Source organism: Mauremys mutica, chromosome 12 (assembly GCF_020497125.1).
Source record: "Mauremys mutica isolate MM-2020 ecotype Southern chromosome 12, ASM2049712v1, whole genome shotgun sequence".
Taxonomy (NCBI): Eukaryota; Metazoa; Chordata; order Testudines; family Geoemydidae; genus Mauremys; species Mauremys mutica.
Window position 1 is genome coordinate 71,261,196 of NC_059083.1, and position 16,702 is coordinate 71,277,897.

Here is a 16,702-nt window from a genome sequence, read left to right on the forward strand (position 1 = left end):
ACTGCACCAGCACTACCAGCTGGATGAGGTAGTCATTCTTGTTTGCCCCTAACCTTGCAAGTAGGCAGCATGCCATTATTAGGCCACGTGCCATTGTGCCCAGCTCCCCCAACTCCTTTGAGATTGATTTCCCTGCACCTAATATCAAGTACCAGAATTCTGGATGCTCTTTGTGCAAGTGTGCCAAGGAGATGAGACAGCTTCCTGCTCAGGAGCCGCCAGAATCTAGCTCATGCTGGATTCCTAATGACCATGAGTACTAACAGGAAACATTCACCTCCACAGTATCCTTTCAGTTCATTTCACAGACGTACTGACAGCAGCAGCCTGTGACTTACAATAGGTGGAACTGCCACTCAGTGCCACATGCAGCTGTGTGTGTAGCTCCCTGTCCAATGCCACTTGCAATTGGCACCGCCCTTTTCCGCCTCAGGATACATTTCTCACATTTAAAGTCAGTGGGGTTGCAAAAGCGATGATGATTGGTGAAATTGAGTCTAGGTGTTCACATTTTTAGCTGGTTTCAGTATTCTCAAACTTTGACACTGTAGTGTATATTTTCAATTTAGGATAAGAACATACACACAAATCTACAGCTAAGACAATGTTGACCGCCATATAATTGAGTGTAGCTAGGCAATAATGTGTATCTAGCCTATGTATTTATAATGCACCTTTCACCAACTGGGTGCCATGCACGCTATAAACAATTACATCCGTTCCATCCACTCCATACTCCTCACCATTCAACCACTTATGATACTTTCTTAAAGCAGCTTTTTTTCTTGCTTGTTTGTCTCCAGGAGAAATGCTGCTAGCTGTTCTGCCCTGTTGTTATTGAGGGGGGTCTGTGTAAAGAGATACCTTACGCTGTGCCCTGACTGCAAAATTGGGCTCATCCAGATCTTTGGTGATAGAGAATTCCACACCCCAGCTTCAGCCCCTGATAGTTTCACCTTTGGATCTATCAGTTGCAACATCCCCATTATAATCACAGCTGTCATGGTAGATCACAGAGAGAGGGATGATTCCTGGTTAGTTGGGACCCAACTGATTTGACAACTTTAACATTGGTAATATAAAAAAAAATGCACACATGAACTTGTTAAACACATTTATTGAGTTCTTGACAGTAACCAAACACAGTGAATGACCATTATAAACAAGAAAAAAGGCATTAGCTTTAACTTGGTCAGCTCCTGCTACATCTGTAAAGAAATATATCCCTTCTAGCAATTTACAAGGTTGAATTTGTATGTCTCAATAATGGACTCAAACCGGGGAAATGGTAATTTTAAACTAACCCATTTTTCAGTTGCCTTCTGCTTCTGGAGCCTAATTCTTCTTAATGATGAACCATAAAATGGAATTAAAGTTACACTAGCTTTGTTAAATACATTCCTAATTGCCATTAACTCAGTTAAACTGGCTGCAAACAAATAAAGTAAAAAAGAAAAGAAAAGAAGCCTCAAGTGCTAGAGGCTTATCATTTCAGAAAGGAAAAATAAACCAAAGCGAGTGTACTAAATTAATTTGTTCAACACATTTATTGAGTTGTTAACAGTAACCAAACACAATGTATGACCTTTGTAAAACAAGAAACAGAAAATGGATCATTTCTGATCTTGGCAAATCCTACTACAGATATGTGACAAAGGGGGATATATTTCAATTTCTTTTACATTCTGCGGTGATATATTTACAATACTTATCTCTCAATGTCTGTCCTTTTTTAATTAAATAAACAGAAGGATCATAACCTAGAAATACGTTTCCTCTACAATCTTCTTATTCTGTCTTGTCAGTATCCATTAATGATAGGGATATAATGAGAGCTTTCCAAGGATTACTTGGCACACAGAACACAACTCCACTTTGATGCTGTATGGAGCCACCTTTCTTTTTTATTTTTTTTTCTTTTGAAGGGGAGGAAAGAAAGAATTTCATATGTACAAAGGCTGAAAAGTCTTTCTTTGTGAAGCTAAATTAGTTCAGGAAAACTGTATCAAAATTGTAATCACATTTACTGTAGTTATTGTCTCTTTTTTATTACGATCAATCATATGAATGAATTTTTAGTTAAGTTTCCATCTTGGCAGCTTTTTTCTTGCAGCACGTTTGCACATACTGCCATGAATCCAAAGAGTGAATGAGGCTGGGTGCATTCTAGATTATGTCAATTCACAGTAGTAGCATTCCACTGAGGTTAGGAGTTTTTCCTGTTTGTCTTAATTACTTGAGGAGCCATTCATTTACTGAAAGAAAAGTAACAACAGTTATACTTTACCAAACACCAAATATAAAATTGCTGTTTTTAAAAATTAAATGCCTTCAATGTTTGTATTGTGTAGAAAATAGTTGAGTAATTTCAAAATTATGAATTGAGAATGTGGCTCTTAGTCTTAACACTAGACTAGAGTTGGTCAAAAAATTTTAAATGAAAAATATTTAGTTGAAAATATCTTTTTCAATAGAAAATTATTAAAATTTTTTAAATTGGGAAATGAAATATTTAGTCATGTTTTTGCCTTTTTTCTCCTTTCTACCCCTTCCTCCCCCCCTTCACTCATTTTTCAGTGGAAAACAGAAAAAAGGCAGGGGGAGGAATATGAACTGAAAAATTTGGAATATCCGAGAAATCATTCCTTTCTGAAACCTGAATTCCCCATTTCAGACCAGCTCTACTATCATCCTTTCTGATATTTTCAAATAGTGTTTTTATCAAATTATTTAGTGTGATTCAACTCCACAATGGCACCTGACTGCTCAGTTGAGCTGCTTAAGTATATGTGAAAGCATACCTCCTCACTTTCAATACTATCCCATTTCTACCAATGTTTATTCCCATGATCTCAGTGGAGCCAACACAGCTCTGGGAGAGAGAGTTGGATGCCATTCTGGATGCAACAGCAGGAACAGAAATTGTTAACTGAGTTCCAAATGCACAGCATCTGCTGATGTTGTGAAAACTAAAGAGAACCCAGCTAGATCATCAGTTTGCAACTGGAAAAATCATAATTATGAAGCGAGAAGATGTGTTCTGGAAATAGCTAAGAGATAATCAGCGTGGAACCTTACATTACTAATTTTATGGAGTTACCTTTCAGAGTAGAAATAAATTTTATTTCCTTATAACATTTCCTTCAATTGTCATACGGCCTATTATTTTACTCCACTTTATATCACAATCTGCAGTGTGGGGCTATTCCTATTACAATTATGTTTTGATTCTCATTTGCACTTGCCATACCTCTTTTTCAAGAAAACAACCTACAGCTACAAATTATCCTATTGTCATAAACTGGAGTGAGATGTTATGATGCTGTGTATCATTGTAAAACTTCTCAGATTTCAGATATTCTAAACTTGCTGGCTGAAATCTGACACTTATAAAAGCGAATCAATATATAAATAGGTGGGATAGGATCTGAATATATGTCCCATTGTACACCGCTACTAACAACATTATGTAAATCAAACAAGGATCCTCAGAGGAAAGGAGCTCTACATAGGTGTAGAAATTATTGTTCTGGAGAGTGCCTTATGTAAAACCTACCTCTATACTGTAGTTTCTGTGCTCTGTTGTTTGGACAATCTTTACCCTGTAAACTAAAATTGATATTAGTTCGGATACATCGATTGTTGAGAGGCTGGACTGGTCTGAAATTGTCACTCATGCTCAGAAATATCTGTGATGGCTGATTCTGGCTTAGCAGTCGTAAAGAATGCATCTGTACAAAACACAAAACAAGGACCTGTAGTATTATTCTTCACTCTAAGTAAACAATATTGAAAACTATTTAGATTAATCATCATATGCAAAGTATTCTAACAATACTTTTGTGATTTGGAATTTGGGGAGGGTTGACAGAGGTTCAGTCTATACTAGGGTGACCAGACAGCAAATGTGAATAATCGAGATGTGGGGGAGGGATAATAGAAGCCTATATAAGAAAAAGACCCAAAAATCGGGACTGTCCCTATAAAATCGGGACATTTGGTCACCCTAGTCTATACTAAACATAGTTTTAGACACATGGGCAATTGGGATACCTTAAGTAAAGACAAAACCATTCCTTTTGTGGTCATGATCCTGTTTTTCTAAGCCCCGTTTCCTCCAGTTTTGTGCAGAATAAATGGAAATGGCACAAGGGAGCTTTGGCTGACCAGGAAGTAAATGGAATCCATTGTACTAGATCGTGGCGGCAGGTGCAGAGAAAGGGAATTTGATGAATGACGAGAGAAAATTGCCCGAAGATGTTATGGTAACTACTCTGGCTTGCTATTGAGAAGACAGCTCTTGGTGAAAGTGCCCAACTACTGGTTATGCCACAGAAATCTGAATGCAGAGACTGATTGGCACCACATCTGTATTTTTAAAGAAGTTTAGTGCTTCTGGAAGGCTTGGGACCTGACAGTCCTGGAGACTGAAATCTCTGTTCACTGAAAGATCCAGTGCAGTCATCCCTACATTGCCCTCCTACTGCGCTTTGGCCCTGACCTGGGACTCCTTTATGGAACAGAAAGAACAGGAGTAACTTGTGGCACCTTAGAGACTAACAAATTTATTTATTTAGCCTCTAAGGTGCCACAAATACAGACTAACATGGCTGCTACTCTGGAACCTGTCTTTATGGGACAGTCTTTACCTATCATGACTACTAACAAAGTTGCCAGTTGTGAAGGTGGTATTTGTAGGGTGAGCAAATGTCCACTAGCAGCTGGATTGCAAACAACCAAACAGCTACGATGTCTTTTGAAGTGGCAATCTAAAGGTTAAAGGGCATTTATCCATTTCCTTCTGGTGGCTACCTCATTAGTTAAGAGTAGTGGGAAAGTGGGGGAATGAGCTTGGAGAGTTTTGAAGAGAACTATACCAGTAGGTGTGTTTTGCATGTTGTAGAAGTGCTAATGACTACAAGGGAAATCTTCCGTCTTTCTGTGTATACTGTATAATTAGTATGTATTCCATTAAATCAATTTGCAGTACTAATATGGTAGTATGCGTCTAACCAGTAAAGGCTGACAAGGAGCAGCTATCATGAGATGATGTCCTTTGAGTACCAGTGTAGGCTATAGAAACATTCTGATCTTCGTTTTCTACTAAACAATTTGCATTATTGTTGTAATAATGTAACAAAAATATTTCTTGTAGAAAACATGCACGTTCATTGGGACGTTTAGTATGTATGATATGTACCCGTTTTCTCTCAACTGTGTCCCCTAAATTACTCTACCCATTTAGAACAGAACAACAAACTGTATTCCCCAAACCCATGCACAGTTGGACAGAATTAATACAATGCAGTTAAAATACATTGCATGTTTTCTATAGCATCTTATTGACAAAGATGACAGGACTTGAAGCCCCAATGTGATTTTTTGAGCCCTGATTTCTCATCCTTTATTTCATTCCTTGGACTAGATAACTTCTACTGTGTTAGCTAGAGCTGCTCTACTCTGGGTTGAGGTGAGAAAACGGCTCTAAGATCTGCTTAGGGCTCTTAGGATTCTCACTAATGGAGGATATACCGGGGATGAGGTGAATCAATGCATCCCGTGGTTGGCCCCACTAAATTAAATAGGTCCAGTGCTCTGTGCCAGAATAGGCTCCCATTTGGCCAATTAAGAGGTCAAGGCAGTACCTGGGGGATAGAAAGGCCCAGGCAGAATCTGAGAGAGGGAGACCCAGTGAATCTCAGCTGCCTGAGTGAGAGCTGCCAGAGTCAGAAGGTGTTTCCTGCGGGACGGGGGAGGGACTGAAGGCAGGAGGGCAGAAAATGGGTTTCACCAGCTGACCTCTCCAAGCCAGAGAGCCAGGGCTGGAAGGCGAAAGCAAGGAGGAGGGAGCAGAGGGAGGTGCCTGCTGTCTCTAAGCCAGAGAGCTGATGCTAAGGATCAAGAGGGCTGAAGGCAGGGGTGCAGCATAAGTGCTTAACCACTGACATCACCAGAGAGCTGGGTCCAGGGGATCACTGAGAGGGCTGGGACAGTGAGGGATGCTCCTCTGGCCAGGATGATCTCCTAAAGAGAGGCTGTGGGGGTTCCCACTGGGAAGAGAGGGGTTGCACTCGAGTTGGGAGGGCTGGGGTGGCTGTCCAGGCAAAGGGATAGAAGGGCACCAACAAGGAGCCTAGGTGTGGTGGAAGACACCAGAATATGATGAGGATGCACTCCAAGCAGAGAGGCTGGGGGTGGCATTGGTGGTTTTCCTGCTGGGAAGAATGGGGTTTTAAGGACAACGTGGACTGGGGATGCTATGGACTATGTTTTGGGATTTTTGTTACAGACTATTAGAACTATGGGATATTATTTAAGCAAGAGAGCCTGAAGTGGAGCTCTTGGGTTACGCTGAGAAGGGAAAGTGCCAGAGGTGCACGGGTAGTGCTGCGGCCTGCTGCCAGAGGGTGCCACCCTTGGATGCCCCATTTCCCAGGCACCCACACTTGAGGATCTGCTGTCTGTGACACTCTCAGTGGGGGTTGAAAGCAACTGAACTGTGCTGCAAAGACCCCATTGTTGTGGCTTTTCCACCAATGTGGTCCCCAGGTGGCCAACACAATGGAATGAATCTAGCTCCTACTGCTTGCTCTCTGCTGCAGCTACCTAACAGTAGCCCTCAATATGTCACTCTGGAACCAAAGGCCTATCTTCCAAATTTTTGACACACATGTGCTGGCATCAATCCTGCCACCTTTTTTCTGCGCCAGACAATGTAGACTGGAGCCTTCCGCAAAGGGTCTTTGTCCTAGCTCCAGTCCCACTGCATAAACTGGCTGCCACAATCCCTCATGAGACCACAATCCTCACTCTTCTGAAGTTCTTAGTCTTTTCTAACCTAGTGTAGGAGGGTCCCAATTATGCTTCTGCACGTGGGTATTTTTTAGTTATTCTAGCACCCCCTTGTGTAGAAATTACAAAACAAACATGGTTTAAGATACAGTACTGCACTAAACCAAAGAGAGAAGCATAATTTCAAATATGATGCTACAAAGATATAAATTTAAAATATTTATTCTTCTGATGACATTTACTGGATCCATTATGTTCATTTTAGTTACCTGCATCCTTGTTATGTAGACAGGCTTGTTCATTATTATCCAACTTGCTGTTTCATAGCAGGGTGGAATGGTCATGGACCCATCATATGTAATGAAACTAGAGGTCTCGGGATAAAGTTCCTCAATATTAAGTCCCTGCAGTAAGTATGCATCATCTAGAGAACAAAGGGGGAAAATGATCTAGATCAAGCAATACTTTCACAAGACAAACTTTGTTGCACATCCCTTTTACTCTACAACCTCAACCTTACTTTTACTGAAATAGAAAGTCAAATGAATATGCATTGTGCTCTGTACAAATTGATTGTTCAACACATAGACATTAACAGATATTATGATTTTAATATAACTTTGCCCTTAGATGCTTGCTCACAGGTTCTGTTGACTTCACTAGGAGTTTAGCACAAGCATTTGCAATGAGAATTGGGCCTTGTTTTAGGTATTTGGGATTAAAGCTGGTTGAAGTTGTATTTATTGATTTGGATGCAGCAGTCTTTGGAGAATGCCGACTTACCGTATTTTTGGAGTGATGAACAATTTTTGCTCAACAAGACCTTGGGAAGGCCAAGAGTGTTAAAGCTTAATTACCCTTGTTTAAGAGAAAAGATTGTTCTGCCTTCTTAAGGTTAATGTCTGATGATAAAGCTGCTCAATGAAGCCTGCTGTCCTTTAGTGGGCACAGTGGGAGTGGATGCAATATAAACTCAGAATGCTCAAGTCAGAGGTGAGACAATATGCTGTAAAGAAACTTACTGGGCTTCCCACTTTTTTCATATCCTCTCTGGTATTAATGAGGTGTCCCTTTGTAGACGACTGCAGAGTGTGGACATGTGCCAGCATATCATTAGAAATGGATATAACTTCTAAGTGTCATCGAAGCTGCTCAGCCTTTGCTATATTGTATGTATTATTGCTGTTACATAACACTAACCCTGCAGTGCTTTCTGCAAGTCTTTCAAAGCTGTAACGCTGATTTTCCAGGATTCTCTGCAGAATTTCAGACTCCAACAATTCCTTACTGGATATTGTGCTGGGGTACTTTACATTTAAACTCTTCAGCTGTCTCCTCTACCAATATGATGCATCACAGTGGAAGCTGGGCTGGTAAGATGAATGGTGAAATCTCACTGGTTGCTTTCAATTGCATGTAGTGTGTTTGGTATGGTTCATTAGTTAAGCAAATACTATGTGGGCAAGGGAGGTGTGCTACCATCCTGCCAACTAAGCACATTTCTTCTCCTTTCAGTAAATGAAAGGCCCTCCTATTGACATTGATGGGGAGATACGGAAGCAAGTGCAGTGGAAATGAAATGCTAAGATTCCTGCTCATAGACTAGAGACCTCAGTCTAAAACATATCACTTCTAATCTGTATCAGAATGGTCACGACTTTCCACAGAATTTATCTGAAGTTTCCCATGCAACATTTATTGTAAACTTAACTAGAATAAAAACCGCATGTTAATGAGCAATTAATTTACAATCAATACATCTTTTAGACAAGCTATTGAAAAAAGAAAAGGGGGGAAAGAGTTTTTGAAATTGTAAATATATTTTTTGTTCACTTTTAAGAAAGTTATGAAATTCATGATAAATTTTAGCTTTTATTAGCCAAATTGTTCAGGGTAGACCACTTCCCCTTAAACAGCTGACAAGTCAGGCAGTTACTTCGTTTCACCAGTTACACTCTTTTCTATGACAGCAGCAGAAATAGCCATGAAAGTATGGTCAAGCATGTGAAGACTCAACGGAAGTAAATGACTTGAGTCTTTGACTGATTCAGTTGCAGTACGTGTGTGTCATATAAGCCACATTTCTCCAGGTGTCACTCATGAAGTATATCAACTTACTTTATTCATGCTCTACTTTGTGTCACTACTATAATAAAGTCGGTACCTATTGTTTCAATATCCTCATTTACAACAATGTTTACATAAAATGTCATTGATCAACATTCATGGTATTGCACAGTTAAACTACCTCCACTCCTTCCTCCTCTATTTCCCTCTTCTACCTTCCAAAAAGAAAGCAGAAAAGTTGCAATGATCAAGGAAGCATGCAAGCGCTTAAAAATGTGATATTTCATCTCCATTTGAGAGATTGTTGCTAAAAGATAAGGAAAAATACTAATAGACGTCTATTAGTCTATAAGGTGCCACAGGACTCTTTGCTGCTTTTACAGATCCAGACTAACACGGCTACCCCTCTGATACTTGATATGTTCTATGTTGTGTGTGAGGGGAAAAGAAGACCTTTTTGCATCACAAACGCCTGTCTCAGGCAGTAGATGGTTCTGGTTGGAGTACCCAGGGAATACAAGTGTGATGGCTGCTATCTTGACCAGCACACTGGGGATTTAGGGAGCTAACTGCATGAGTTGCTACAGCATTAACTAAACAGTCATGTCTCCCCTAGCTGGGACTATATAATTCATAACCACTGGTGACAGAGCAGAGACTGGACACACTCACCAGTGGGTTACACAGGAATCAGGTTATCTATTTAAAATCTGTTCAGACTTAATCTTCATTATTTCAGGAAAGATGTCTCGATGTACTTTCTTGGCTGTGAGAAATCTGAAGTCCCACCCCTTTTTGTACTTGAAGTCAATCTGAATGCAGTTCTATATATTAATTGTGGGGTTTACTAATAGAGTGGAATACGTTGTTATTCTCACCTAGGTGACCGAGTCTTTCGACTTTGTTAACATGTTCAACCTCCATTGGCCTAAGGCCTGGGATTCTGAATGTGTTTCCAAGCCAAAAAATGTTCCAGATGAAAGTGCTAAACTATTGCTGTTGCATTACTGAGCCAGAATGGTGTTAAATTTTAACAGCTAGAGAAGACTGAATACAGCTAAGCCCTATTAATAAAAAAAAAAAAAAGCATTGCAGCAATAATTTTGCTGGAATTAGTGAGCATGGAATGCATTTTTTCATGCCAGTGATTGTTTTGTATGAGTCATTACACACCTCTTTTCCCCACATGAACATCCTTTTAATTATTTATAAACCAGAGAGCCTGGTGTGTTCATTCTAAATGGCATGGAATCGGTAAGAATAGATAGTTTCAAACTCCAAGGGCCAAATTCTCTTACTGACATCCATATTAACTTCAATGGGTTTGCAACGGTTTAAACGAGAACAGAATTTTCTCTGACATGTCTACCAGGAGACTAAAAGCCAACCTAAGAAATTAGTGAAGATCTGGGATGTTGATAATTTATGGCTTTTTTGGGTCACATCTCTTTTCTTTCACCTGCTCTACTATAGATGGGCACTACGAAAATTTAGGGTAGAAGCAATAGAGCAAGGTATCACATGGAAGACATGCAGTCAACTTCATTGTTGGTATAAATGCAGGAAACTCTACTTGTTTCAGTGAATTGTCCCTGTTTATGCCAATGGTGAATTTAGCCCATTATTCTTAATGTGGATTTTTAACCTAAGTGGCCCTGGTCAGTCCCCTCAGACAGGGCAGGACTGAGGCATGTAACAAATGACTGTACTCAGCCATTGTGGGGGCACCCCAACTCTAGTGCGAGGTCTGGCAGACCCTCTGGGAACACAAGAAGAGCCTGGCTGATGATGCAATACCCTTGGGGAGAGCGCAGCAGTTACTCACCTCTCCAGTGTAGAATTGTAGGGACTAGACCTGGCCCCCTTTGCATAGGGCAGAACTAGCTGTAGAGTCATTGCATTTCCTCAATGCAAGGACTCCCTCTGTGATACACCTCTGAATGGGGAACAGAAGAGCCTTGGGCTTTCTGCCTCCCTTGTGTACCTATGCAGGAGTCAAGCACCATTCATTCCCTAAATCATTTGCAATGTATCTCCTGGTGTGCTTCTCTTCCACTCTTAGATCTGTTTGCTTACTGTGATGTAATGCAATCAGTAAGTACCATTTGGGTTACTAATAACTCCACAGATTTGAACTGCAGTTATAAAATAATAGTGCTCTGCATATCCCATCCAAGAAATAAACAACAGAGCTTTAGGTGGAAGTCACAAGGCTGAGATTAGCAGGAGCAACCAACTGAGCATGTGAGGATTGGGTTTAGACCATCAAAAACCAGGCACAGAGGTGGGTAGGAATATGGAGTTTCTATATAGAGTGGAAGTAAGAGCCTAAACACTCCAGCACAGATGAAGCCTGACCTGGGTGACACCCTGAATTCATGTAAACAGGATTAGAAGTGAGCTGTCTACCAGGTTGTCGGGCCCAGAGGGGGGAAAAAAAAACTTGGGGTTTGAGTCTGATGCAAAGCTGATTCAAGTCAATGGAAAGACTCCCACTGGCTTGACTGGCCTCTGGATCAGGCCCCATATTACCTTGTTTGAGTCTGAGGGCCCCGCAAGATGTAATCTGATTCTTTGGGGCTGACCAGTATTCAGTTGATCTGAGAGCTATTTGCCCACATTGATGTTTAGGATTAATTATGTTTAAGTTGTGGTCTATTTTTTCCACTTGAGACACGGAGCAATGGAGCCACACCTGGGATGAACCGGGTCCACTGCATCTGTTTTCAGCTGGAGCATGTTTATGGCAAGAAAGTGAACATTGCATACTACAGACCCCCTAAATAGCAATTCATGGGAATGACAGAAGAGGTAGAGTTTCTCTTACCATCTTAATGTGACCCTGGAAAGGGTAATGAAGAGGTGGAAGAAAATTTTGTAGCCCAATAAAAGCAAATATTGAGCTGGGTCCTTATTTAGTCCAAACTCATACTGAAAATAGACAGACTCCACTGAGAAAAGCCTATAGGATGCGGCACCTTATTACCAACCTTTGCCTTGAACCACCACTATCTTTTCCCATCCACTCCCATTTTTCCATATCTTAGTCAAGTTTTTTTCTAGTAGAACTGTAATCTTGCGTTTTCAATAGTAATAGACTGCCACCCTTTAATGTGATGTCTTTTTAAATGTATGATTTCTATTGAAGGTATAAACTTCATAATATTCAAAGTTATTCTGGGGGAGGCTTCTCTGCATCCTTTGTCAATATCCTTTAATAACCGTTTTCAGATTTTGCTAAACTCTAAGCATCATTCCTATCTGCAATCCACATTCTGTTTATCTTGAGCTGCCTATGTCTCAGGATAATTTCTGAACTCGTGAACTTTTCTCTACACAAATTACATTTCATTAGCTTTCACATTAATTTACATAAAGGTCTCGACTCTGACAATTTTCTTTGCGGATGATGAAATTCTCATTCTTTTCTCTGCATTTGTTAGCTGATTTTCCTAATTCCCCCCGCTTCATAGCAAGAACCACACATAACAAAATTAGCTCTCTTTAAGAAACTACTTAAGCCACATACTTTCCTTTATGAAATTAAAAATGCAACATGCTAAAATGGTGGAACCTAATCCCAGTGCTGTCAGTGGCAAACTCCCATTGACTTCAGTGGGAGCAAGACTGGGCTTCTGAGTCTGGATAATTAGGGTTCAAATACATAGAGTAGTTTTTAAACACTATATTCCCTGTAAAATATCACTATCACATTGCATCTTCTAGGTTCATAATATGGAATCATAAGTGGTTCCAAGTTTTAATTCTAGCTCTTCGTGTCTCCACCTGTTGCCTTGGACCAATTACTTATGTCCAGATTGAGAAAAGTGGCCTCTAATTTTGGATGCCCATCTTTAGACACTGTGGACCTGATTTTCAGAGATGCCGAGCATCCATAGCTCCCACTGTTTATGCCTGGAGCTTTGAGAGCTCAGCACTTCTGATAGTCAGGTCCTTGATGTCTAAAGTTGGGCATCCAAAAATGGAAGCCTCTGAAATTTGAGACTATGTCCATAAATTTGGCTAGAAATTCTCTTGGCCGAATCTGAGATTGGGATACTTATTCGTATGTTCCCCTGTGAGGCAGTTAAGTGTTAAGCATTAAATTTAAGGAAGTAAGTCCAAAATTCAACATCTTTTGCCTTTCAGATGGCTTCTTGGCAGCAATTCTGGTGCAACACATGAAGCCCAAATTTCTGCACAGATTCCTTGGAAGCTAAAGTGCTGGTTTTATCCAACATTAAGAGAAGTGTGGGCTCCTCTACCAGCAAAAGCTTAAACCAACATGGCATATTTCAGTTTTAAAAAATAATATTGCTGTTTTAAAATAAAAGAAAACCACCTTCAGCCCCTTAGTTGCCCTACTTTAAACATGAATATTAAAGCAATTTTTCTTTAGAGATATTCATATAGTTCCTGACTAAGTCTATTTAAAAGAACAGTCATTTCAACTTGCTCAAATCCAATTCTTTGTGCTGAGCCACTGGCAGAAGAATAAAACAGGCATTTAAAATCCACTTTGGAATTCCAAGGGGGGAGGGGAGGAGTTACGTCCATTTTAACCATTAAATATTTTCTTATATTTCAAATTCCCCTTTTTGACACATTTTGTCCTTGGGCTTATTATGTAACAGACTAAACATCTCTTACTGTGTTTTTAATCATTGCTTGAACTGCCCTACTTACTGTGCCTGACTTTGGACCCAATCTATACTTGTCATTCAGGCCATGTTCTCACTGAAGTAATTGAGGCTGGCCATTTTGTTATGAGTACAACGAGAATTCACTGAGGATCCCTAAAGCGCAAGTTTAAAAAAATCCTAGCTGTTAAATGCAGTATGGAAATCCTTGTAATAGATGAAGTAAAATTATTTTTTCAGCAATGACACTATAATCCATCACCCAAGGCAACTTTAGAATTACTTTCAATAACTTTTTCACATTCCCAATTTGCACTAAAACCACTTCTAATCAATACTTGTTACTGCGGAAAGTAAGCTCAATGTACTGCAGTGGCACACTGTGTGTATCTATTTAGGGCTTGATTTTAACAGCTATGTGGGTCAATGTTAACCATAATTAAATTTTTAAAATGGGTCCAATAACATTTGACTATGAAATCTAAAACGACCTACATTTTAAATTTTCACCTTAATGCCTAAATTCATGGCTCATCTCATGACCTATATTCAGTGTGACTGGAACAGATTTCATAGTTCAAGGTTTGGTTTAAAAGAAAAGGAAAAACAATCAATGAAAGGTTAAAGAACATGTATCTACACTCTAGACAGAAGCAGCTTCCCTCCCATAGATTTGGGTGGGTGGAGTATTTTGCGGGACAGAGGAGGAAGAGCTCCCTCTGTGGCATAGTCCAGATGTCTGTCTGGCCCCTGAAGAGCACTTTGCTGGCCCAGGAATCCGTACTTCGGGATTTGGAGAATCCGCAAGGGGAACACACATCTCTTCCTTATCAGTCCACAGGGAATCCTCAGAAAAGTTAATACCTTAACTACTACTGTGCTGTGATTCATCCCTTCAGGGTATTCTAGGGGCAGTGGCTGGTGAGAGAAAGCCTAGCAATTTAGCTACCATGAAGCTGTACTGTCTGCCGGGGTATTTGGGGGAAGGAAAGCAGACCATCTATAAAGTGGGCCCAAACCCCTACTACTTCTCTAAGGGTGGGGAGAAAACCCTACCCAGTGAGGGAAAGATCGGAGGGAAAAGTTTGTGAGGGGAGCCCTGTGATTCTTTCCTTCTCATAAGTACCTATATTGGGAGAAGAAATAAGTTGCACACTTTTAATACAGAGTAATTAACTATTGGAACACAATATATTTATCTTTTTCTCTCAATGTTGCAACCACTGCGGGGGAGGGAAAAAGCGGGTTTGCATAGGAGGGCATGATCTGTCCCATAATAGGCAGCATGCATATAGTAAATATCTATTTAAAGGAAATTCTCCAAGCCTTTCACAGATAAACCTGAGATCAGGCAAGTTTTGTTACAAATATGAAATTTGTCAAGGTTTAATGGATCTTTCAGAGAGCCTTGGAGAGTTTCAGGCTCAGTCCAAAGCAAATGAGGTTTGCCAGACTTTAAGGTTTAAAATGAACCCTAACCCCTTGTGAGGTAGATGGTGGTAAACTCAATTTTATAGATGGGTAAGCTGAGGCACAGATACCTTAAGTAACTTGCCCAAGGTCACAGAACTGGGAATAGAACAGAAGAGTCCTGATTGCCAGTCCCCTAGCTAACCACTGAACTACATATGCTCCCAGTTTTCAAAAGCAAAATGGGGCTAGGATTTCCAAGAGACGAGATTTCATTTGCTCAATCAAGATCTTTATATTTTCCTGCCTTAAAGTTACCTTTATTGTTAGCTGACATTTAAGCTTTAGTTTTCCATTCAATGGTATGGAATTACTGAACGTTCTCACTTAAATGCATTCCGCATACAGCAAATGTACAATACTTATTTTCGTGACATCTTCATACTACTACCATTATATGCAGTAGCAATTCAGTAGAAATAGCATCTTTTTACACACAATTAATAAGAAGGAACCATTGCTTAATATTGAATCAAATGGGAAATACCCACTTGCATGTTAAAATACATGAGCATGAAACAAGGAACTAAGTAATATTTTGTGAATTAAAATATGTTCTGATTTGATATAATTCACACTGTTCCACATATAACTTCCATTATTAACACACATGCATTTCCCCCATGTAAGAATAGTATATGTACATTTGCTGGATTTAGTTTAATTTATTGCTCTTTCAAACACAATATATGCTTTGAACTTCCAAGTTAATACTATATGGACTGATGGCTCTACTAGGTTCTTCTGATTATATTATGTCCCCAAATTTATCACCAGGCCAGCTGGAAATGATAACTGGCGATACAAACCTTGTAGCTTTTGTTCATTACTAGATGTCCCTCACATCCTGTGGGTCACTAAATATATACTTTTACATTAACTACATGCAGCTGATAGTCATGGTGAATAAAAATAAACTTACTTTTATACGTTATTCTTGTTATGGTGTCTCTGTTTAGCATGCGATTTAGAAATGGATTTGATGATTCAGACACCTAAAGGAGAAAAATTAATAATGTCAAAAACTTTGTTACTACAAGCTTCACCTTTCAGGAAAATATAGCTTGTGTGTATGTGTATAGAAAGAGAGAGAGAAAAGTATGGAAAAAAAGGCAGATATATGTGATTGCTTTGCAGGACTTTTGCGGGGAGAGGCATAATCAACTATAGATGGGTATGTCTCTAACAGAAGTGGTCAGAAAGTTTGCCTCTAAATATAAATTCAATGGAAAATAGAAGGAAAAATTGACACATGGTTAAAAATGTGAAATAGGGTCTCGATCTCATCATAATTGAATTGGGTGGATTTATGGGTGATTAGCACTCTACTTGGTATTCTCTCATAGAATATTCAGTGTCATCATGTGACATCTTTTATATCTCCTATTTCAGACCTCCTCCTCCTCTCTGTTGTATCTATTTCAAGTCACTTTTTATCTTTATTTAGAATTATATGTTATCTGTGAGATTCCCAACAACAGGCTATGCAGGCTGCAAGAGAAGTCTGACTGAGTCAATTGCATACTGTGCAAGGTTGTATGCAGAATATTACATGTATTAGCATTTTATTTTTGCTATTCATCCTGGGATATTTTATTGCACTGTGAGTGGCAGAGCTAACAAGTGGTGTTGTCACTTAGGCCATGCCCTCTAAAGTCCTATGTGTACAACACATGTATGTAGCTTGGTTGGTTCTGTACCTGGCCTCCTGGTACTCTAATCAATTCTCTCTG

General features: G+C 39.7%; 1 protein-coding gene across 5 annotated transcripts in view; it reads right to left on the reverse strand.

The window, feature by feature from the left end:
- Positions 1–1,113: 1,113 nt before the first annotated feature.
- The window catches only part of CA10 (carbonic anhydrase 10), a 320,654-nt gene continuing 305,065 nt past the window's right edge, over positions 1,114–16,702 (reverse strand). For 2 of the 5 annotated variants that reach the window (XM_044983407.1, XM_044983404.1), the window contains 4 exons: positions 15,892–15,964; positions 7,062–7,216; positions 3,557–3,731; positions 1,114–2,255 (listed from right to left, as the gene is read on the reverse strand). In XM_044983407.1, coding sequence (XP_044839342.1) covers positions 2,233–2,255; positions 3,557–3,731; positions 7,062–7,216; positions 15,892–15,964 — 426 coding nt within the window. In that variant the 3' untranslated portion in view covers positions 1,114–2,232. The remainder of the gene's footprint in view (positions 2,256–3,556; positions 3,732–7,061; positions 7,217–15,891; positions 15,965–16,702) is intronic. The other 3 variants (XM_044983405.1, XM_044983408.1, XM_044983406.1) reach the window with 2 other exon arrangements.